This window comes from Stegastes partitus, unplaced genomic scaffold (genome assembly GCF_000690725.1).
Source record: "Stegastes partitus isolate 25-593 unplaced genomic scaffold, Stegastes_partitus-1.0.2 Scaffold77, whole genome shotgun sequence".
Classification (NCBI taxonomy): Eukaryota; Metazoa; Chordata; class Actinopteri; family Pomacentridae; genus Stegastes; species Stegastes partitus.
The window spans coordinates 520,417-545,257 of record NW_007577808.1 but is presented as its reverse complement, the minus strand read 5'-3'; the positions used below and the strand labels follow the sequence as shown (position 1 = coordinate 545,257).

Sequence of the window (24,841 nt, the reverse complement as noted above, 5' to 3'; positions counted from 1 at the left end):
AGGACCAGGATTGGACACCCCTGCAGGGTTTTTGCTGTCATAGTTCTATAAATTGGGTGTTTAACGAGTCCGACTTTTTAAAGTATTGATATCTTATATCGTTGCATTTTTAACAGTTTAAGACAACATGCATCTCTGTGTCACAAGTCTGCAGGGACCACAGACTCTTTCTTTAACTGGCAGCCATAACTTCTTGTGTCGTCCTGGTTCTATGGTGGTCAGTGTTTGGTCAGGCTGTATCGCTGCTTTGCATCTCTGACACTAACAGAGGTATTCTGCCTGTTTTATCGAACTTTTACAGTAATAAAGTTTGTTTTGAGTTTTACTTTGATTCCTCCAGTGTTCTCGATAAGCATCTTTTGTTGATGTAATCATTTGTTTTACTCTGATTAGTGGTTGGAGAGCGGCGCTGGTCTGAGGTTGATCACTGCTGTCTGATCAGTAAGCCTCGGGACTGTCTAAAAGAAGATTTGTAGTTGTTGAAATCTCAGTGTGTCTTGGGGGCTCAACTTGAGATGTAACTAAAATGAAAGTGTTCTTTAATGTTCAGTCACTGGGTAAAGACAGAACTCTGCCCTGGATGCACTGGCTGGTGTTTTTTCTTTGTATGTTTAGAATAGAATAGAAATACTTTATTTATCCCAGACCTGGGAAATTATTTTGTTACAGCAGCAAAAAGAAAACACCAAATCACAACAAGTTAGAAAATGTAGTAAATGAAATCTACAAAAATAGAACAATAGAAAAGGGGCTAAAGTGAACACAGACTAAGAGCAGAATGACTATTTCAGAACTATAACATCAACAGAAATGTGCAAGTTGTTTAATATGGACTTTGGCATGAATAAACTTTATGGGATGCTTGTTCCATCTACTGTACTCCTGATGACTGGCTGGACCCTAAACCTCACTACGTTGCATAAAATGCTAATAAACATATTTTGTTTCAGTGCTTTCACCGTCACACTAAATCAGCTGACAGTGAGTCCAAGCTCTGGTTAATCATCATATGAATTTGACTTATATGTGCCTTTTTACATTTCCTTGTGTTGTTTTATTGTTTGTCTGAATGGTCTTTAAAATATTATGCAACCAGTCTGAGTTGCCTGGTTTCACGGTGATATAGAAAAACAAACTTCTTTGTATGAGTGCCACTTTATCACTATATCATTTCAGAAATGGGCGCTCTGGGCATGGATGGGGCCTTGAAGGCAGCACTTCCTGCACAGAGAGCCCAGCCTGCAGGATAACACGGCTGCTGTCCCTCCAATCAGCCGTCCATCTATCTATCAGTAGTACACGGTTAGCCCAGCAGCTAGCTGCAGCTCACCAGGCCACAGCGGCCGGCCGGTGCATCATCCTCAGCTTCCAGCCATGGCGTTGGTTACTCTGCAGCGGTCCCCGACCCCGAGCGCCGCATCCACCGCCAGCACAGCAACCACGACGGCGGGGGAGGTCAGTTTGTCCCTGGGCGAACCGAAGCGATGCTCCGGTGTGGTAGAGCGAGACTGAGGGATGAGGGGGATGTTGCTGGAGAAAGGCCCGCTGATTGAAGCTAAATTAGCACCGTTAGTTAACGTGTTATGCTAGGCGGTTAGCTAACGGCGGCTAGCATTCGTAACTGACACAGACTGTGTAGAGTCTCTTATTTACTGTAGCTACAGCTCGCCACCACATATAACAAACAGTCTGGCGGCTGTTTTTAAAACGCAGGTAAAAGATAAAGCTGTTAAATATGTCAGGTGCTAATTTTATTGCGCTAACGTTAGCTTAGTTTGACAAGTGCCGTATGAATGATATAAGCCGTGGCTAACATTAGCTGGCTGTGATGTGACTGGCTGACATTGAAAATCTGCGTTTTTCTCAAACATTAAATCACGCAGTCTGTCTGGCAGCACAACACAAACAGCTCTCTCACTGCACTGCTGCTACATTAACAGTCATTCAAAATGTGTAAATCTGAGATTTCTCTGTTTTACTCCGGGAGCTTGATTCAGCTCTAAAAATGTGTTCAGCAGATTTTAAAGTAGAAACACTCAGTCAACTCCACACAGGATGCCTCTGTGAGTTTCCATTGTGGTGTATTGTTGGTCGCTCCAGTTAAGTATAGGAAAATATGAGATTTCCAGACTGGCAAACACCCATATGGGGAAAAACACTTAAGTTGCGTATACTTCTCTATACCAGCAGAGACTTACATTTAGAGTTTTATTGTTTTTTGGGCACTAACAGCAAGAAAAAGTGTCCTTTTATGCCACAAAACTATCAATCACTAAATACAGCAAGTTCCCCTTTCAAGTGTAGTTACTAGTTTCCAGATGGGGGCGCTAACCACCAGCTGGAAACAGAAAAGCTCACCTTATCCTGCCCAGTGTGAGCATCAGAGGAGCAGATTTGACATCTATAGCTGTGTTTATGCACAGCCTTTAGAGGATGACTTAGAGCTGGCTTTGAACTAATACTCCTGCAGTTTTTTTGCCACTTGATCAAGCTCATACAACACCTAAATGTCATTACTGCAGGTAGATGGGGGTTTTGTAAAGCAGGGTTTACGGTGGTGTCCCTGTGCCTCGGAGCTGCTGGAGGCTTGTGTCGAGGTGTGACAGAGGAAGCTGGCAGGAATCTGCTGCAGCTATGATGTCATCTATCTGCTCATGAGGGGTGGGTGGGGTGGAGGAGCACCGCTGTAGGACGGGGGAGGAAAAGGGAACTGAGGTAAACAGGGATGTGAGAGATGCTGACGTGAAGGCACGAGGCGGTTAATGTGCGAGATTAGTCTGTCCTAATGTACAGTAATGGAGACTAACTCGGTCATGCGTTGTTTCATGATCCCCGTGCAGAATCATTTTATTTCGTACTCGCCATGTTTCTGGCCTTTTTCCTGCTCAGTGTACTTCACTTGAAGCAGCTGTGCAGGATTTACAGTGGAAAAGTGTCCGTTAAAGCAGTTTTCCATCACTTGTTTCAAGTGCCAGTGTTGGGGACATTTAACTTGTCTTTGGTTTGTTTCTCCAGCTTGTGAACATGAAGACATTATTTGAGTATTTTTTCTACTTTTGATCAAAGTCACTCACAAATTTTGACACATAAACTCATGGTGTTAAATATTATAAATTTATCAAGCAAATTGAGCACCGCTTTGTACTTTAACACCAATTCAGATGTTCTCAAAGTTGGTGAAAGAGAAAGACTTTTAAGAAAATCATAAAAATGATAAATGCATTAGAGTGTCTATATAAATTCAGAAAGAATGATTTCCCCACAGGACAGACATGGCACACCTCTTATATCCTACTGTATATATGTTTTACTTGATTAAGGCCTAAAATATTTGGACTTTGGTGTGTTTTCTGCAGTCAAAATTGTAGGATAGTGACAAAAGTGAAGGATTGCTTTTTGGCTTTGATTACTATTTTCAAAGTCCCATCACCAGCCCCCCTTAATACACTTCACAAGAAAACTATCTGTACAGCCAGACATACATGTTTACTCGGTGTGTTGCTGAGCTTTTCAAACTCATTTCTTTCCCCACAACTTGAAAGCTTTTTGGTGTGGCTGCTATTAAATGAAAATAACACGGCATCAGTCATGGTGACTGCACCGGCGTTGTGTTTGACAGCAATCTGAGAAAAAGACACAGGGTTGACTTTACTGCCAGATTTAGCTTTCTTGCTTATTTTGATGCTTAAGTCAAACTGTAGTCATGTACAATATCTCTGTGATGAAACAATGAAGAGCCCATGAGGGGGGCAGTTTACCTGAGGGCGAAGAGTAGGTGAAGGCATGAAGTTTTTATTAAAACGTGCTCACGCAGCTTTTTCACGAAGACCTCATCTGGTGAAAATGAAGTTTGTTTGTTTTTTTTACCTTTTTAACCTTGCCCTTTTGTTTTTTTTTATATGCTGGAAGACATATCATGAGTAAAATAAATGTGGTGGAGCGTTTCTGCCTGCAGCGTGCCAATGACCGCCTCAAAAACAAGGATTTCATATGGAACAAACCAAAATAACCAATCATGTCTATTTGCAGGGTATCATTCTTCAGAATTGATTTTCAATTTTAAACATCTTTGACAGATTTTACTCCAGTATTACAGCTTGCCATTGGGTGTTGCAACATAGTTTGATGGTGTTTGAGCAGATTCGTAGGTTAACTGATGTAGGAAGAACTTCTAAATATGTAATGTTGATACACAGAGATAACTGTTCAAGGGCTAATCAATCAGTGAAGAAGAACTTTAAGAGTGCATTCGTGAAGGTTTTGGCCTTACAAAGTGTACCAAGATTACGATTTTGCCGTTTTCAGACTTGAGCTGAATGATTGTATTTATATTCTGTTGAACATAAACATCCCATAAGTAGAATTCCTCAGCATTTTACCTTGTTACTAGTTAAAATAACAGACAAGACGGTAGCTTCTGTCTAACTTCCAGACTGGAAATATTTGTTAATAAAACAGTCCAAATGGATTTAATATGTTGTTCTTTTTTTTTCCCCCCTCCTCTTATCTGTATTGCAGGATTTTGGGAGTGAAGATGAACGGCGAATAAATCAGAGGTAAGTTTACACGGCGTTGAGTTTATTCCTTCTGCTGCATGGTACACGGTACACAGGTGTTATCCACCGACTGGCCGCATCTGGGTTTGAGTCACTTAGTGAGATCTGGGATGGCGGCAGACGAGCTGGCATCAACAAACGAGAACAACCGAGCGTCTGTGTCGTAAAACACCTGTCTGTCTGTCTTGCTGGCAGAGTCATCAGCTCCTAATAGCCAACTGTAAAGTAAAAAAAAAAAAAACACACATTCTTCTCAGTAGTCGCTCAAGTAATATGTTGACAAGTGTGTCTGTGTATTTATTACCACTCTGATCGATGAACTTGTGCATCATCGGTTGAGTCACTTGGCTGTTCTTCAGTGTTTCTGTTTAGCTCTTTAACAGAGTGCATGTCTGGACGGATACACAGAAAGCTGATTGTGATTTTGGCACTTGGTTGCTTTAAATGAGTAAAAAACAATCAGTATTTGCTGGTTATTGCTTCAGATGTGAACATTTTTAAGCTTACAAATACAACAGCAGATGCATTGTCACAATACGCTGAATTTGGTGACAGAAAGACAGAGAAACTATAAGCAGAGTGTTTACAGAACAAACCTTTTATAGACTGCAGGATCTGAAACGACAGCCATTGTTTCACTCGTGGATAAGCACTGACATAAAATGTTTATATACTGTATATGTACCAGAAAATAAAAATAAGTCCCAGTGAGTATTTAGCCCTCACTGTTGCAATCAGTGCTTTTTCAGGCTTAAGTGGGTTTTCTTTGTGTTTATTTTTGATAGTGCTACAAGACCAGGAATACATTTTGAGAGGAAAGCGAATGATTTAAGGAAACCACTTGGCTCCAGCAACTTGTGTTTTGTGCATTCAGTTCCGAAAATAGTCACAATCCAAGTTGCGTATGTGTGTGGTTTTGTTATCTTTGGATAAGAGATTAGGGCTTTACAAATTGTGACAGTGTGACTCAGCTGTGTTAAATAATAAAGTCGGTTTTCTGGCAAAAGCTCCAACAGAGTCCCCGGGGCAGTTTGAGAGTTATGAGATCTTTGACTAAAAGAGATCAGACAGATGTGGCAATTTGTCTTTGTACTTTTATTTTTATTAACGTCAATGCAAATGTACTGTTTTGGGCAGTTTGATATGATGTAAATACGTCTTTTAGATGTGGAAGCTCTGTTTAGAAGTGAAGTGGTTTTTAGTTTTCTGCATACAAGAATAAGTTAACTCCATAATGTACAGGAAAAGTTACACTCTGGCAAAGCACCTGCAAATGCAGATGCTTTACTTTTTCCTTGCTGCTGCTGTAATATCCGGCTTTGGAAGTACAGCTACCCAAAGTTGAGCCATCCTAACTTTGATGACTCTGTTTCTTTCATTTAAATTCAGATAAGATTAATACAATAATTTTTCTAATAATCTCCATCTTTTGCTCTCATGTGTAAAACTGACTCATCAAGACGGTGACAGTGATGACAAAATAGGTCTTTATGTGTCACTCACGTTGACAGATTCCTCTGTTCCAATGTTAATGTGCAGTGTTCTTATGAATTTGCTGTTTTTCATTTCTCTATTGCTGAAACTTCAGATAAAATGTGAACAAGAGGAATTTTTTTTGCAGAAACAGAACACTTGCGAGCATGAGATAAGCGAAATGCGTCACTCCAAGAGTTCACTTTCTTTCCAGTTACGCAACAGCCAATGCAATGTCCCTAAGCAATGCATGTGTGTGAGAATCATCTATGCATGATGCGAGTCCCGACTTGCCTCAAGATTTCTTTCATTTTTCGAGGGGCCTGTAAGCTGCATTATGCAATTAGGATACCAGTCAGTTCATGTTTATAGTATATAGCGTATTAAGTTGACTTTTATTTGACAGACATATTACTCTTTAGATCACGCTGTACTTATCCGCTGCACTAGATATGTACTTGCATGTGTTGATGGACAGCTGCGCGTTTGCCAAGTGGGAGTATTTGTACTCGCTGTTTCAGGCTGACCTCGATAACGATGACAAGCCCAAGGGGTAGATAAGGGCCAACGTAAACACCGCGCAGGTGTCTGTGGCACAGAACCAAAGAGTGATTTCATTTTACCACCTCGTACGCAGCCGAGTCGGCACAGAATTAAGCAAGAACGTGTGGTAATGTTTGTGTTTGTGCTGAGGGATTCAGAGCAGAGGGTGAAAGGAAGGATTGGTAGATCATTAGCTCCACAAAACGGCAGAGAAATATACCAGAGGGCTCATAATTTTAATGTGAAGTCCATTTAAACTCACTGCTTCACTTTCTTACTTAAATAGCACACTTTACAGGTTGTAATTTAAATGCCGTAATATGTCAGAATGCTCTCTGGTTTTTGGATTTATAGTGTCTAAATAGGGGAAACATAGGCAGACAAACTGTAGCGTTTATTGTAGGTTAATTTTCCCCCTATAACATGATGATGTCATGTGTGTGCTGCTGAGGCCCTCCACGTCTCCACTGATACCTGAGGAGGTCCGTTCCTCCCTGTCCTGCCCTCTCCTTCTCTTTACCCCTTTCAGTGGTGTCAGTGAGAAAATGCCAGCATTATGCAACTGACAGCCCCAAGAGGAGGCTTTTTTTTTTTTTTTTTTTTTTTTTCCCCCTCTCAATGTGCTGGTGCGTGCAAAACACTCTTAAGACCGTGAACAAACCAGCCCGGTCCCAGCCTCTGTGTAGCCTCTTTGTAGCGAGTCCTCGGTGTAATCCAGTGCACCTCTCTCACATGCCGCCTGGTGACTCAGAGCGGTGGCTTAGAGGACATCTGGTCCTGCTTGGCCCCGTCCGTGTCCATCTGGATACTTCTGCGGCAACAAACTATACCTTAACTCTGTGACATGCCATCGTTCCTACCTGCTGCTTCTGAAGCTTGACCTCAAACTCAGAGGAACTTCCTGTGTGGAGGTACCTGCACCTGACACGTCGAGCCGTCCGACTTCCACCTGGAACGTCGGTGAACTTGCGTCAGTTTGTAGAACACGGCTCCTGCTAGCGACCAAGCGTTACAGACATCGCTCTATTGTTAAGGAGAATGGGAGGGCTATCCTGTTATCTGTGTCGCAGAGCTATTGTTCATGTCTGTCAGCGAAACCTCCCAGATTAACAGAGTCGTGCCACTACATTGTTTGTGCGTGAGGGTTTCACTGCTTAGTGAGCGAGAGAGCGAGAAAGTGCTAAAGAAAGTTAAAGCCTAGATTAGCCTTCAGCTCCAGAACATCTGCAGGCTCAGTTTCAGCAGTTTTTATGGACAACAATGGCACGATCATATTTGATTAGTTGTGTGTTTCATCTTCCTTTCATTGATCTGTAAAGAACATTCAATTTTGTTGTAGATGTATGAGACATAAAGTATATTTCTTCCTTAATCTCCCGTAATCTGTAATAATCTTAACACATTATGGTTTGTTTGTAGCACATATGAGTGAGTGACAGCCAGCAATGGCCACTTTAAGGAGGGAGACAAGATAATCCCTCCCTTATAAGCCTGCGTATAATGAGATTTGGGAGTTTTGGGACATTGCCAGTTCTCACTGGCCTTTCCACCCATGCTTGGCCCCTGTGTTAAGCTCCCTGGAGGCACTACCTTGGAGTCTGTTGACCCCTAATGCGGCATGCACACGGAGACGTCCCATTCGGAAGTTTTGAGCCAAAACTCCTTTGTCTGCGGTTTTTGTTTTCCAAGTTGCTTTGCTTTCCCCTGGACGACGCACAGAGACAGAGGCACAGTCACTGAAGTGGTTTTAGCAACACAAGACTTGGAGATAGACATATTTTGCGTCGTTGAAAGAGGAAACGTGCTCTTTGCTTTGTACTGATTCTGACCTGATGGATGAGGAGAGTAAAGAATCGCAGAATTCCTGCTGAAAGAAGGGAAAGTCTGTCTCTTGATTCTTGTGTGCAGATTTGGATAGTTAGCCTCCGTATGCTGGAAAAGAGTGTGACACAGACAAAACAGACTGAGGGAGGTGGAGGACTGGTTGTGTGTGCCTGAGGCAGCGGGTGGAGGCTGCAGTATATCCCTGCAGGCAGGAGGCTGACTTGCACACACAGACGCTCAGATGGAGGGAGGAGGAGGCAACCGGAGGGAGTGGCGTCTGAACAGACGGCACTTCTTCTCTGAGCTGCACAGATGAGTGCAGACTGTCAGTCAGTCTGTCACTCAAAAGCAGAGGGCCAAGACCTGAAGCCATCGTTCTTCTTTTGCACTTTGCCCCGTCGCTGTTTTCCTGGGGGCAGATGAGGAGGAGGTAGCTCGATCCAGAGTGGCCTGTGTTCCGTTTCGGTCAACAGGATGCATCTGGTTGTAGAACCATTTCAGGAGGCCGTGATGAAGATGCTACCTTATTTCGTGGAGAATGCTGTGTTGACCCAGAGCGAGATAAACCGCATGTGAGTGTAGTTCACCTTCTTGAATGAGGTTTGAATGGCTGGGAGCGAGGTCCTTCACTGATGATATTCGAGATCCAGCACCTGACTCAGGTTTTGACTACTTTCTCTGAGCTCAGAGCTCATGAACTGTTTAGAAAAGAAATTTGATTCATTTGCAACTTTCAGTGTGTTGTTCCCATCTAAGTTTCTGAATGTTGTTTTGCAACAGATACCATGGTGTCATTTCATGCCAGCACATTGAATCTGTCACAGAACTTGTCCAGCTGATATTACATAATGAACCTCAATCAAAATAAGTCATCATTAAGCTGACAGCTTAGATTTAGTTGTGCACACTCTAGCAGCCATATTTCTGCTCAGCTCCATCTGATTTTTTTTCTGTTTTTGTGTGAAGGTACTGTAGGTTATATTTATCCAGAATCATTTAGGCTATCTGGCAAGCTTTGTCTGTCATAGTCTTTGTTTGCTTTGATACCAGATATATTTTTAGCCCTAGTGTTTGTGGAGAAGCTGATAGCAGGGTGCTGCGGGGCAAGAGACAGTGGAGCTGAGGCTGTTCAATTAGTATGTCTGAGTATGGCCCGTGAAGCAGTGGGACAGCTCTTGATTTACGCATGAGGACAAGTTTCACACATCCTCAAATTACACCAGAGTGCACTTTTAAAGGGTTTTTCTTTCCCTTGAAGTTATCCGGTATCGCAGGTTAAGACCCGTGGACTTACTGTTGAATTACCAGTTAAAAAAGAAAGAATGGGCAGCATGGATTTGTACAGAGTGGGAAGCAGTGGCTTTGGCCCTCCTTGTGCTCTTGGTTTTTGCCACTTTTTGCCTCATATTATCTATCATTCCCTGACAGTAGACCCTCCTGACAGTCTCATAAATCTCAAACAGAGGACAGAGTGAAACAAAAATCTACCAAAGTGAGACAAAAGCTCTTGTTGAGAAGTGTCCACCCCCATACTTTGTCACTGAAACTTTTTTTTTTTCTTCTGTGGTGCTGGGGGCGGCCGGAATTTATTGTGAGGTGCACAAAATGAAATCCATTGTTCCCACAAAATCATCTGTTTGGGCCAGGCCTGCTCTTCTGTATGTGGGTTTTGAAAGTTTGAAAGAGAGCTGGTTGAGGGAACAGTTTCAGAACTGGATGTAAAAAATATGCTTTCACTGTAGCTGTTGGTTACATTTAGATGAAGGGCATTTGATAAAACCAAAAGAATTACATTTTTGATTATGTTGGGCGTGTCATCAATTATATATTTCTTTTTCTAAATTATGCACCAATATGGGTTCTGTTTTTTCGATTTGTCTCAAGTTATGGACTGTACTGAGTTTTAAAACTGAAATAATGCAAACTGCAAATGCAAAAATCGTCTATTTTTAGGTATTATCAGTGAAAAAATAATATTTGACTGATACCAGCGTTGCTCTTTTAAGCCGGCATTATCCAGTAACACTGACACTACTTCAATAAAGTGATTTCATGCTAGGAGGAGTGTCTTTGGTACCTGTTTGGATTTTGTTTTCATCCTGTCACTCATCAGTTTCGTACTTTCGTAATGATGTCCTGGTTTGCTACAGTGCGCACACAGAATACGTGGTGGATGTTCCACCCAGCTGCCAGGTAGATTTATTAACACGCTCACATTGTTCTTCAGTGAAATGGAATGATCAAATTCAGCCTGGAGGAAACACCTCACTTTGTTTTTATTGCAGTTTCTTACCAGCGTTATCTGTTGACAGCTCCAAAGCCTAACCTGACAAAAACAAAATCTGGATTTTTACAGGCAGGTGTGAAGGGGTAATTGCAGTTTTTTTTTGGTCATTGTGTAAGTTAACAGTCGCAAACAACCGCAGTTAGGTCAGTTATTTAGGCCTGTGTTACAGTATACCAAGCCAGCAAAGACCTGACAAGTCAAATGTGAGTGCAGCCCATGCAGCAGAAAAAAGACAGATAAGCATTCAGGATCAAAGCTTGATTCATGGCGGCTGCAGACTTGAGTTCTAGCCTCTGTAACGTGGCAGCTGGGCTTTTCCACTCAGCTGTTGAGGTAAATTGCCAGCAGCAGACGACCGTGATTTATGTTCATTTCGTTGGCTGCGTCTAACCGAAGTGAACCGTGCTGTTAAAACGAAGAAATTGAATTTATCTCGTGTGGTACTGCTCAGCCTGGCTGTCCGGCCAACACGCTTTAGTGATTGTGCTGAGCTGTGGTGGCTCTGCAGCGTGGTGTGCAGTGTCTTGTTTTTCAACACCGGTAACTCCTCTCTCTCTCTCATTTGTTTGCAGCCTGAGTGAGAGCTTCTTCATGGTGAAGGGTGCTGCTCTCTTCCTGCAGCAGGGAAGCAGTCAACAGGGCCAGAAAGCACATCCTCATCACAAACATGCAGGTGAGAACCACAAGGCACGACACGACATCACCCACACTCTGTCCCCTCGCTGTGCTTTTTGCTCTCCTTCTCATCCAGATTATGTAGTGATGAGTTTACGCGCGGCGCTCGCTAACGCTGCAGCAGATGTTTGTAGTTGAGGTGAGGAGGATGGAGGCTGCTTCCTTGATAAGCATGTTCCAGACGTATAGCTTAGGAAGATTAGCGCTTAAACCCAGCGTATGGCACCACTGTGGACAACACTTCTGGTGACGGTTAGAGGAGGCCCTTATTGTTTGCGTTGCCTCTCGTGTCCTCTATTTTCCTCACTGTGCTAACATCAGTGTGTAAACAAGGTGAATGACTATTCTCAGGGCTCCCTCTTTGACTCGGTTTCATAGTTTATTTGATGGCGATCACTGCAGCAGCACACGGCAAACATTCAGTTGTCTAATTTTGATCCGGTGATAAACAGTGTCTGGATAGAAAATAAACTGATACTCAGTGATTTATTTTTTATATTGATTAAAGTCTGACATCACCCGACAAGTTGGACTGAGCCGGCCAGCGTCTTTAATCGAGTATTTTTAAATTTGTCACTACTGAAAGCCACAATAGCTGCTTTAAAGACACAAGGCCGACCCAACAGTGCAGAAGCATGATGGGAATTCAGCACCAGCCAGCAGCCAGGATGCTGCCAAGTCATTTGGCAAGTCATGGCTGCTTTGGCAGCTTCGCCCACTTAACCAGCCACTTTATCAGGTAACCCACATATTTGTAGGTCCTACTTTGTCCTCAGAAACATTTGGCCGGGGGAAAATCGGTGTCATTTCCCAGGAACTGTGGTCCCTGTGGAAAAAGAGTGAGACAATGAGGTGGACTTAAGGAAAGTGCTTGACTAAGAAGTGTTCCTCTTCTAAGTGCTGATGCCCCAAAACCACCACCAGTGGCTCAAAAAGAGACGCTGCTTCTCTTATCAGCCAGATTTAACAAAATGAACATGATACTACACAGATTAAAAATACATTAAACCTCTGTAATCTGTGAAACCATGTTTATGTGTCCTGAGATGACTTGTCACAAACAGGGAGGCTGACTTTGCAGAGACATCGGAATTTCTATTTTACACAAGTGAGCTGTTAAATTGCGGAGGAATCACTCGGTACCCGTTAATGCAGCCTACATTTTTTTATCAGGCATAAATGTGTCTTATCTCAAAGCAGAAAATTGGTGGTGTCATTCAAGACTAACAGTTGAACTGATTTGAACTGCTCACTTCAACATCGACACATGATACAACTGATAGAGCAGATTTATGTTTCTGTGTGGAGTGCAGCTGCTATGATTCTGCCACCGAGTCACGCGAAGGCCAAGAACTCGCTTGACTTTGATCTGCGTTGTACATCGACAACACCCAAAACACAGTTCCGTGGTTTTCTCCAGATTTTTCTTTTAGCAGCTATGTGCTGAGAACTTGGAGCATTCATGGAATTCACCAAATAACTGCACAAAAGGTTTTATCTGGCCGACGTACCCAAACAATAAGTGGAGCTGCAGGTATCATTTTCACCCACTTACGCTGTGTTTTATTTGTTTTGTTTGGGGTTTTTTGCACAATGTTTGAAATGAGTTCCAAACATTTCTAGAGGAGAATAGAGTTCATCTGCTGAGTTTCAGGTGTTTGATTATCAAATATTACATCTGAACTATACTGTGTTTGAAGAAGTACGATTGAGGTCAGGAGGGAATGATTCATGTCTAAGTCTGGACTACTGCCTCTGCTGCTTTGTGTGTGACACATTCTGACCATTCTGCTGCTGGAACGTTTATGTTTTTTATTTTTAATCCTAAAGGGCAGATTAGAGGAAATTTCATGAAGCAAGGAGACTTTGTTTTTGTTGTTTTCGACTTTTGATAGTTAACACATATAGTTTTATCTCTTTAGCTTCCAAACCCGACCAAATATGAGACCTGGTGCTTAACAGCATGTTGTGGGAAACCTAAGATAATATCACTTCTTCCTTATTGCGAGACTTGATGCTTGAAATCATGAGATAAATAAAGACCAGTCACTTTCTGTTTCATGCCAGTAGTTGTAATTAAAACCAGTCAGGATGTCACAATTTGTCCGTCTGTCCTGTTTTGACATATTGCAGAGTTGTTGGCTCTCTATCAGCTGCTACTTTACATTGCTGTTGGTCCGTCATGTTTTATTATCCACATCCACTGACATGTCTTGGCACAGGGAGCACTGAAGGATGTTAAATGAATTAAGACAAGTCCTCAATTATGGTTTTGAGCCTGATAAAATTGCTCATGCGAAAACTGAAAGTTTATTGTCAATTCAGTGAGTTAACAACGCATGTCAGCTGATAAAAATCACCCAACGAGTTCTGTGTTATTGTTTCCAGCAGCAGGCTTTGACTTTAGTGTTAAACACTAGGGAGCAGTGTAACTTCATCTGCCTTCACTGGCCTACAGCAGTGCCTTTCATTATTGTTGTCACTCAGTGTTATCCAAGTGAAATAGTCTGTATGATGAGGTCCATTTATAGCCATTGAAGCCAACTTTCGCTCCATCTTCCTCAACAGGTGACTTACCTCAACACCTGCAGGTGATGATAAACATCCTTCGCTCGGAGGACAGAATCAAACTGGTAAGAGACGACACAAGTATGTGCATACATCAAAACAAAAACATGCACACACACACACACACACACACACACACACACACACACACACGTAAAGGCCAGTGACTTAACAAGCTGGCATAACAAACCCTCCAGAATGCATTTTATTGTGTACTTAGGATGCTTATTTGCTCACTGTAATTATTAGCTCATGAGAGCAGGTTTGAACACACTCAGGAGAGCATTACGAAATGTTTCCATGGTATGTGTGTGTGTGTTAGTGTGAAGCGGAGTTATTTTATTTTATGTTAACCACCTCTGTGCTCTCACACATCCCGAGGACTCGGTTACCCTATTACATCAAGCCTGTCGTCCTGTTTTCTTTGCACATCCAGCTGTGACACTTTGTTGGACACAGATTTCAGCAGGAGGGCCAGTGCACTTCACTAGCCTTTTGTTGGCTCTCTTAAGCGATAGCGGTTGCGTACAATGAGTGTTTTGCACTTACATGAAAGCAGCATACATTTAATTTTCGAGTTTTATTGCGTGTAGAAATCCTGAAATTGTCGACCATATATTTCACAATCCCCATTAAATGTCACAGTAAGGAAATGTATTTTGGCTTAGCAGCTCTTCGGTAATGCTACTAAATCTGGAAGCATTTTTGAAAAGGCTGTGTGTGCTCTGTGCAGGCAGTGCGGCTGGAGAGTGCGTGGTCAGATCGTGTGCGGTACATGGTGGTTGTGTACACCAGCGGGCGACAGGACACAGAGGAGAACATCCTTTTGGGAATCGACTTCACCAACAAAGACTGGTACAAAGAGACCCAACATGTTTGGTTTTATACTATTAAAGGCTGGACTCCAGTCAGGAATTGTCATTTTTATTTAATTTGTATATCTTTTAAACAAAATACTATATATGAACTGTTTGGACAGGAGTTATTTTAATTAATTTATGGCATCTACTTTGAACATGATCCATTTCCAAAGAAACAACATGTATGATTGGTCTCGTTTTTAATAACACCAGCACTATGATAAATTCATTTTATCTTCTGAAAAAAGTAATTTGAAGAACTTCTCATTCATCTCATTTGTAGACATTTTTCTGTTTGTAAACTTCCATTTTCGTTCTCCTTTGCCAGCAAAAGTTGTTCGATCGGCATGGTGCTACCTCTGTGGAGCGACACAAAAATCCATCTGGATGGAGACGGGTAAGTCCTGAAAATTGTCCCCCTCCATCACCATAAAGGATGTTCCTTTTTATTTAACTGCACTTTGAGATGACGAGGAAAGAGGAGACTTCAGGAGAGCAAGGACACACGGGTGTATCCTATGTGGGAGGCTTTTACTGAGTGGCATGACGAATAAATGCCTTCATAGGCGTTAGTTTGTTTTAACCGGTGATACATCTGTGCAGCAAATCATAAGTAACTGACTTAAGACTTGACTCTATGAAATGAGGTACTTCTTCAGCTCACCCATCCTCTCAACTCTCTCACATCCATACTTTGAGGAAGTAAGACAGAAGAGAAGGAAATACAAGTGTAGAGATACATTAGCATAATGAAAGGCATTCATTGACCTTTGTTGTGAACATAGTTGTAACATTATTTACTGTGTTCTTTACCCAACGCTGTAACTACTCCTTCCATATTCGATGAACTTGATTCATACACGGCGACATGGCGCTCCACCTCCGGGAGTAACCATCTGTTTGTTTGCTCCTCAGGGGTTTTACCGTGAACACGGCAGGTCGCACTCATGTCTTCAAACCCGTGTCGGTGCAGGCTATGTGGTGAGTAATCACAGTGGCTGTCTACAACAGTTTAGTTTCATGGCACACCACAGTACCTCTCCTGATAGGCACACACTGCAGCAGTGATGCAGCTTGAGGCAGTGCTGATTCACTCTGCCACCTGCTGGCACAAAGACACACATGCACAGAACACAGAACACATCCGGATAGTAAATCCCACAGTCATTTTAGTGTTTTACTAATATAGCTCAGAAAATCAGCCTTCCGTCAGCCATCTGAAAGTCTAACCTTCATTTTTACAAACAACAAAAATCTAGGTCAGCCCTGCAGGTGCTGCACAAAGCATGCGAGGTGTCACGCAGGTACAACTACTTCCCCGGAGGCATGGCTCTCACCTGGATGGGCTACTACGAGAGCTGCATCGCTTCAGACCAGAGCTGCATCAACGAGTGGAATGCCATGAAAGACTTGGAGACCACGCGGCCCGACTCACCCACCATGTTTGTCGACAAGTCAGTGAACACAATCAAACTTAAATAGGATTCCTTATGTCCACATTTCAGGAGCATTGTGTGAGTACTGAGGTTTTAACGAGAGTTCGTCTTTGGCAGGCCTTCAGAGAGAGAGAGGACAGAGTGCCTTATTAAAGCCAAACTCAGAAGCATCATGACGTGCCAGGACCTCGAGAACGTCACCTGCAAACAGGTAAAACTAAACCAGCACACGAACAATAGCAATAATCTCTTGTGGTTTGATTTTCAGTGGTTGCACTTACACTTAATTCTCTAAAGATGAAGCTCAGTTCATACTGCATATGTGTGTATGTCACAGTTTTAGCACACTCGGGCGAATTCTATATATTGTTTTTGAAATGAAAGGCAGTAAGTGCCAATCTAAAAATGTTGATGGATTTAACTTTTTCCCATGAGCTTAAAAATCATTTAAATTTAGGCACCGTACTTAGTTACCCCCCACCTCCCACCCCTTCGGCAGATGCCACAGTTCGTCAACACTCAGTCTCTTTCTTCTTAATTTAGCAGTTTTCACCGATTCTTTCTTGCAGAATGCTGATTTGTGCACGCAGCATGTTTGAAATATATGCACAGATTTTCAGTGATGTTCAGGTCAAGGTACTGTGAGGTCCACTCCAAACACTTTAAGTTTCATGAAATAGTTCATCATGGATTTTGAGGTATGCTTTGGATCACTGCCACATTGTAGGATATGTGCACTAAGAATTTACTGATATTTAGGCGAATCCATTCCTTCCTGTGCTGTTGACCACCCAAAGCAGAATATCTCCTCCCCCATGTTTAACACTAGTCAAGATTAATTCATCAAACTGTTACGATTTGTTTGACGATTGTGGCCAAATGTTAAATTCGTCTGTCTACAGCACTTGCTCCTGAAATGGCGTATCCAGATGTTGCACTGCGCATTTTTTGGTGTTGATATTGGTTACAAGGTCACAAGTAGGCTTTCATTTGATGACTCTTCAGTGTAGATACTGTTCGTGCATCAGCATTGCAGTATGGAACAGTACACCGCCACCACTCCTGTGTCAGCTAAACCCTCCTGCAGCTCCTTTGCAGTCACATGAGGGTTTTTTCACTGGCTTTTTGCCCAGCAGACGTGCAATTTTAGCTGAAAGTTTTCTTGCTCTTCCGTATCTTGCTATGACCTCCACAGTTGCCCTTTACGGCCATTTCTTAATCACAGTCAGACAGTTCAAATTGTAAGGCGGAAGTGCTTTAATATCTTTTTATAGCTTTTCTCTGCTATGTAGGAGAAAATGATCAAGTTTGTGAATTAATATATTAACATTTTAAGAGACAAGAGAAACACACACAGAAATCAAATTATGCTGTGTTGTTGTTTTGTCAGATCCGTACGGAGTTGGAGCAGCACATGAACTGCAACCTGAAGGAGTACAAAGAGTTCATTGACAATGAGATGCTGCTAATCCTGGGCCAGATGGACAAAGCCACCCTCATCTTTGACCACGTCTACCTGGTGGGAACACTGATGCCGTCTGTTACATTCACAAAAAACCGCCTGCTGCATCTGTTGTTTCCTGTGAATAACTGAGATAAAAATGATTCCCTTCCGTTCCACCCCAAAGGAAAACTGGTGTTTAAGTAATCTTCCCCGTGAAATAATTGTTTTGGAGAAAGAACAGTCTTCCAAAGATTTGAAAATACACTCCGTCTAAACAGTATTTTCTCTCATTTGTTTTTAGGGATCTGAATGGAATGCATCTAATTTGGAGGAGCTGCAAGAGACGGGGTGATTTATTTTAGATTATGGTGGAGCTAAGATAACCACACACAAACCATATTTTCATTATGATTCGAGCAAGAAAGAATGTTGTTGATGAGTTAACATTATCTTTCCTCCCCAGGGTGGGCTATATCCTCAACGTTACTCGGGAGATAGACAACTTCTTTCCAGGCACATTCAGTTATCACAACATACGCGTCTACGATGAAGAGGCCACTGACCTGCTCGCCCACTGGAATGACACATACAACTTCATTGTAAAAGCAAAGTAAGTCCCGAGTGGAACAGAAAACATGTTGCTCACGTATTTATCGTTTAACTACGGAAGAGTGTTACTGCCACACCAGCGAAAGAAAAAACTATCATTTTCACGCTGTAACGTAAGAGGTTTGTTGTTCTAACTTGATGTTTTTCACGTTATAACTTTTGTTGTTACGACAATATTCTGTTTCTCTTGTTATAATATGAAACATTTCACATGATGACATAAGAACAGGGAATGCATAAGTTGAGGAAAATTGATTCGATTGTACTTCTGGTTGTATTTCATGTGGTGCAACGCTGCGGTTATTCAGCACATTGGATAGTGTTATGATGCAGTCGTCCTCAAATGTATTCATTCCCTTCCATTAAAGAAAAGGCTAAATTCACAAACGTCACTCAAATAACTAGAAACGGAAAAAAGTAAGAATAAATAAAAAAAGTGCTAAATTATAATTTAGTGAAATCAGGCATTGCTTTTGAATTGTGGTTGAAAAGAATAATTTAAAAAAACAAACAAACAAACTGACAAATCAGAGCACTTTGCTGATGAGCAGTGGACCAAAATCAAAATACCTGTCAACAGGAGCAGAAGTCTGATTGAGAATTACAGAGAACACTTGAATGTAGTGATTGATCAAAGGGTTGTTAAACAAAATATTAGTTTACGGGTCCCATCATGCTTGTTTGCTTGTTTTTTGTTTGTTTTTTTTTGGTTAATATTTCTGTTGAACCACAATCCAAAAGCAATGGCAGGACTTTCATTAAAGTTTTATTTATTATTACTTTTGTCAATTTCAACTTATTTCAGTGACAGCTGTTTTTTTTCCTTCTTTAATGGGAGGGTATGAATAAACTTGAAGACGACTGTAAGTCTGGCATTCATGGGGCCTTCTGTCCCTCTAGCTGATCAATGAAGAACTGCACCACCAGAAGATGTTTGGACTCAACAATGCCATCCACTGTACTTAGTAACAGCAGAATCTCGTCATGTTTCAACCCAAGCATGAAGCAGAAATTATGTACATGAGCCATATTCTACAGTTTATCCATTCTCCATACCATGTTTGCTTAATTATTCATGAAGTCATCACATTAGACCATGAAGCGTTTTATGTTGCATCAATAAGTTATGACGTTAAGTGTGAACAAGATAAATAATATGTTGTGATGACATTAAATGTTTGTTCCTATAGCAATAAGGACAATGATCGAGTTTTATGTTGCAATATTGTGAAAATATCTTGTTCAAATATGAAAATACGTGGATGTAACTTAACTTAGTTACAACACGATGCTGCTACGTTTTGCTTTTTCTGGTGTGGCGGCAGCACACTGCTGTAGTTGCCTACAAAGATGTTCTATCAGCACTGGAGACTTGTTATTTTGAACTTAAAATCTTATTTAATTCCCCAACACAAAGATTACATTAAAGGAGTAAATTAATTAATTAGAATTTATATTATTTGTTTCAACATTTTTCACATTTTCCAATCTTTGAGTTCGTAACTTTGATTTAATATAGAACTTTATTTTTTTGCTTTTATAAGGTTAAAACACATGAACTATCTTTAATTAAGCTTAAAGGTCTGAAATAGAGAGACAAACATAAATGTACGAAGAATAAACGTAAGTGAGTGACAGCGACCCTTGCACAGACTCGCCTACGTGTAGCACAAAGAAGTATATTTCCAGCCTGACTTCCTGCTCTGGGGGGGGGACATATTTTCCGATGGCCTTGGAATATCGCTGATTGATTAAACACAAACTTCCGTATAGTTTCATTCATACAACAAGGAAGTAAAGAAATCTCAGTAATAGGAAGAGGGACGCACATTTTCTCATTATATTATTGAATTACTGCAAATATAAGTCGCATAATAAAAGCAACAGATAGAAGGAGTGTGAGTCGAGCTGAGAGAGCAAGAGAATGAGTGACCATCAAGAGGGCTAAGGAGTAAATGAGTGAAAGAGGGAGCGGCAATGAAAGAACAAAGTGAGTGAATGAGAAAACAAATTCAATAGGTGCTTGTTTCATTGCGGTTATGTTCCAAAACAGTGATAAATGACTGAAAGACACTCAGACTATTTTCTGTCTGTATGACAGTGAGTCTGTGGTTGTTTTCCTCTGATGCCTCTGTTGTTGTTTTTAATCCATTATCAGACTAATTTTCATGGTTCTGCTGATACGGGGGAGAGGCAAACAGGAATGTGCCAAAGGGACAATGGCTAGTTTTCTCCTTTTTCATTGCAAAAATCTGTCTCTCTGAATTCTATCACATTATTCTCACCCACAGAAAGAACCACTCCAAGTGTCTAGTTCACTGCAAGATGGGTGTCAGTCGGTCTGCCTCCACTGTCATCGCTTATGCCATGAAGGAGTACGGCTGGTCGCTGGAGAAAGCCTACAACTTCGTCAAGCAAAAGAGGAGCATCACACGACCCAACCCAGGTTTCATGAGACAGCTGGCGGAGTACGAGGGCATTTTAGATGCCAGGTACTGTTCTTTACTCATTGTATGTTTGTGTGTTGTTTACTTGTAGCCTTTCTCTGTATGTGTTTATCTAAAAGGGGCAGCTCAGACGCCCTTTAATACACCGTACCACCCTCAGTTGATCTGTGACGTGACTTCTGCTCTCGCTCTCCACGTTGTATTTCTGTATTTCTAGTAAACAGCGGCACAACAAGCTGTGGCATCCAGATGCAGACTGTGAGATGGCAGAGGGGCAGCATGGCTTGACCCAGTGTTGTGGAGGAGAGGAGGGAGGCCACCTGACTCCTGAGCCCGGAATGTCTCCCTGCTGCGAGGAGGCGCTATCTGACAAAGGTGCAGCTTGCCCCTCGCCGTGCAGGACTGTTGCGCTGGAGATCGACCCGGCCTACAACAACTACTATTTCCGCCGGCTCTCTGACTCAGCACTGGACAGCGAACCATCCACGCCTGTGCGCGGTCCCCCTCTTCTCGGCATGGAAAAAGTCTTTATAGAAATCGAGGATGTGGAGCGAGATGCTCTGCTGGATGATGAGGCCTTCGATGGACGCGAGGGCCTGCCGCTCCCCCACTTTGGTCCTACAGCTGAGGGAACTGCTGCCCAGACCTGCAGTCGTGGCCCCGAGCCCCTGGAGGAGCTGCGTCTGAGGCTGGAGTTCAGTACGGTGGAGGAGGAGGATGAGGAGGATGTGCAAAAGGAGGAGGCAGAGATGGAGGTGCTAATGCAGCCAGATGATGGAGGGGGCGGTGAAGGAGGCGGTGGCGACGCGCAAGATGTGGAGGTAGAGGGGGACACGGAGGGTAACGGCATGGACCTGGCAACCCTCAACGAAAATTCCAACAACAACAACCACTTGAGCACTGTTCGTAACCACATTGTAAGTTATGATCAACCCACATTTTAGAATGACAGCGCTGTTATTGATTACATGAGTAAAGTTTAAGTAAATAACTGTTCATCTGGTATTTGTTTTTCTGTCCTGGCTTCATTTAGGAAAAACCTTCCTCCATCCTTCTTCCAACTGACGCTCCTGCTCTGCCGTGGTGGGATCAGACTAAGTCCAGTCAGAAAGAAGATTCTCCAAGCCTGGCCTCTAAGCTTTGCCTTAACCCCAGTCCTCCTGAAGTCCCAAGTGCTTCATTTCCACAGTCCCATACCTCTCCTGAAGGCCTCTCGTCTTCAGTGGGACTGCTGAGCCCCTGTGGCCCCCTGTGTGACTGTGCCAACTGTGCTGCCTCCCCACCCACGGCTCCGCTTGACAGACAGGAGCAGCCAGGAGAATCACTGCAAATAGTGGAGCCTGAGGACAATGGTGATTTCTTGGAAGTGAAGGCTGAGCTTGATGAAAGCCAGTCTGCAGCTGCCTCAGAGGCTCTTCCAGAGCTGATGAGAATGGATTTGGAGGAAGAGAAGCCTGCAGTGGCTTGTTACCTTGGCCAACAACAAGAGACCCTTTTTCAGCTGCGTCGATCCGGGCTGGTCCGCCGCCGTGCAGAGAGACTAGAGAAACTTTCGGGTTTATCTCAGGACAGCCTGCACTCTCTGAAGCCTTTGCACGAATGCCAAAGGTCCAAGAAGAGTCCCTTTCACACTGAGGAGGAAGAGGAGTTCTCTGGCTTTGCTGGTGACTTCGCTAAATCCTCAACACCATGCCAAGTGCGGTTAGAGCCACTGGTGGTGCCACTGACCAATGAAGCCTTGCTGGGGGTGGTGGGGTCTGGGCTGCTCACACCCACCTCCTCGCCTCATGGCTCCACGCTGACGCGCAGCTCCAGCAGTGACAGTCTGCGAAGCGTTCGGGGAAAACCTGGCCTCGTACGTCAGAGGGCGCAGGAGATCGAGACCCGCATGCGGCTGGCAGGCCTAACCGTGCCCTCGAGGCTGAAGCGGTCCAACTCGCTGGCCAAGTTGGGCAGCCTCGACTTCTCCTCCGAGGACCTGTGTTCGGCCTGCTCCTCAGATGCAGGAACACTGCTGCTCCTCTCGCTGTCCCCAGAGCCAGACCCTGGCCTAGAGTGGGACTCCCCCACCACTTCTGCTCTGTCCCGGCCCTGCAAGGACCTGCACACTCCAGAGAGAGCACTATCAAGTGAGCCCAGAAGCTGACAAATCAAGTGGAGTTCATATACACTCCACTCACCCCCTCATTTGACGCCCTGCGGGGCTGGAGGAGGTTGTACAGATTCTGGAGACAGGAGGGAGTTGAGTCTGAGATAACAAATGAAAAGAAACAAAAAAACAAAACAATGCCAACTGTTGTTACAAGGAGTGTACACTCTCCTTTGCCACATAGTTTCTCAAACTGCTGTTCACAGTGATGAAAGTCATATTGCTGTATCTGACAAGTGTGTAAAGCCATCAGTTCACCTCTAACTTTGTTTGATTCATGGACAAACAAGTGCCTTACCTACGAGACCAGAGGCACAGAGCTGTGTGTTAGAATGCAGGATGAGACGGTACAAGGCGCTCTATAACCTTTAACTTGGTATCCATTGGCACTTACATTATCTTCCCCTGTCAGGTACAAAGTGGTAGCCTACATTAATGACCTAGAGTCCCTCAAAAAGCTTGACAGAAAGCAAAGTGTTAAATAAATGTAGAGTTGTTTACCACACAGTTTATGTTTTAGATGCTAGAGGGTTGTAAAATTAATGGTTACCTCATGTTGCATTCATAGAGCTCTTGCCCAGATGAACACCAGGCAAGACTTTAATTCAGTTAATTTGCTGATGTCGAGTTAAAGTGAGGAAATTTGTTTGGAGCTCATTTTAATGCAGAAGTGTATGTTAATGCATCAAGTATGTGCGAGTCTCTGAGTGAGTGGATGAGATGAACGTGATAGAGAGAGAGAGGCATGCTCACTGTTGTCAACAAACAGAACAGAAAACATTTCTGAGTTTGTTGTTCCTTTGCACTGCTTTTTTTTTTTTTTTTAATTGAGTGAATACTGGTACACAGCAAGCTATCTTCCAAAATAACATTGGAGTAATGTTATTGACCTCATCATTCCCTACCATGTACGATGCTGTGGGAGAGCAGAGTGAGGAGTCATGCTGCATGGCTTGAAATCATAACACAAACGCCTAGTGTGACAGAGACGGAGACAGTCAAATCATATAATGTCTGTAAGCTCAAGTTAACTGACGATAAACATCTAAAAACACAAAACCCAAACATTCTTTACCTTAAATTCCATTTTAAGGGTTGCCAACATTTTTAACTCATTTGTGCTTTTTGAAATGTGAAAGACCAAAGTTGTTTTTTTAATTATAATTTTTTTGGCTGTCTTGACAAATTGGAAACACCATTGAAGCTGTACAAAATATGTGAATCATAATGTCAATCACGTACGTATTTAAATGCTGTCACATCTTTTTGCACCTTTGGGAGAAACGAAAGAGACTCAGTGGAGTCGTCGGCTCATAGCTGTTAAGCTTTTACGCTCATATCATCGATGAGTTTTAAAGCTTTTGTCACGCTGACGTGACAACGATCACAATAGGTTACTTCACAGTTTTGTAACCATTTTCTTTTTATATTTAAGTATGCAGTAATTTTTGTACTGTACATTGCTGTAGTTTGAATGCATATTGCACTTTTTATGTTGGTAAAAAAAAAACAATGTACTGTATGTGTTAATTATGGAAATAAACATTTCTTTTACATAATTGGATCCTGTTTTGTTCTTACTTGTCATTCAATAGTTTTTAGTGAGAGATGACTGTAGCAAATTACAGTTTTCCTGAATGGGGAAACTATCGGGCACAGATATTTCGGAATAACTCGCTGTGTGTGTACTGACTCGACCGCGGTGGAGTGTGTACCCTGAAATTACATCATCATGCCCCCATCTGTATGCTTTGGCAGGAGAGGCGATTTCTAACAGCCAGGTTATATAACATTTGGCTTCCCGTCACTGTTTGCATGACATCAGTGAATTACTTAAGTTACACGCTCTTGTTCCTCCCGGCCTATATGACCGTGCGTGCCTGTCTAATGAAGGGTAGGCCCTGTTTACAGAGCAGCGTGCGGTGGAGCATTGAGGTGGCAACGATGTTATTTAGTGCTGCTCGTGTGAG

General features: G+C 42.7%; 1 protein-coding gene across 1 annotated transcript; it reads left to right on the top strand.

The window, feature by feature from the left end:
- The first annotated feature begins 1,293 nt into the window (after positions 1-1,293).
- On the top strand, positions 1,294-24,430 carry ssh1a (slingshot protein phosphatase 1a). Its single transcript, XM_008276577.1, has 15 exons — positions 1,294-1,455; positions 4,519-4,556; positions 11,256-11,356; positions 13,927-13,991; positions 14,660-14,781; positions 15,115-15,183; positions 15,702-15,767; positions 16,046-16,240; positions 16,340-16,433; positions 17,613-17,741; positions 17,968-18,014; positions 18,130-18,276; positions 20,567-20,767; positions 20,940-21,639; positions 21,756-24,430. Exons 1-15 carry the CDS (start codon positions 1,375-1,377, stop codon positions 22,866-22,868), a joined length of 3,168 nt encoding a protein of 1,055 aa, XP_008274799.1. The 5' UTR covers positions 1,294-1,374; the 3' UTR covers positions 22,869-24,430.
- Positions 24,431-24,841: the final 411 nt, after the last annotated feature.

Excerpts from the sequence above, each read along its gene's own strand:
- ssh1a (XM_008276577.1), top strand. The coding sequence starts at position 1,375 with ATGGCGTTGGTTACTCTGCAGCGGTCCCCGACCCCGAGCGCCGCATCC. Across the intron at positions 15,768-16,045 it reads GTGTCGGTGCAGGCTATGTG|GTCAGCCCTGCAGGTGCTGC; the intron begins GTGAGTAATCAC and ends ACAAAAATCTAG. Across the intron at positions 18,277-20,566 it reads AACTTCATTGTAAAAGCAAA|AAAGAACCACTCCAAGTGTC; the intron begins GTAAGTCCCGAG and ends TCTCACCCACAG.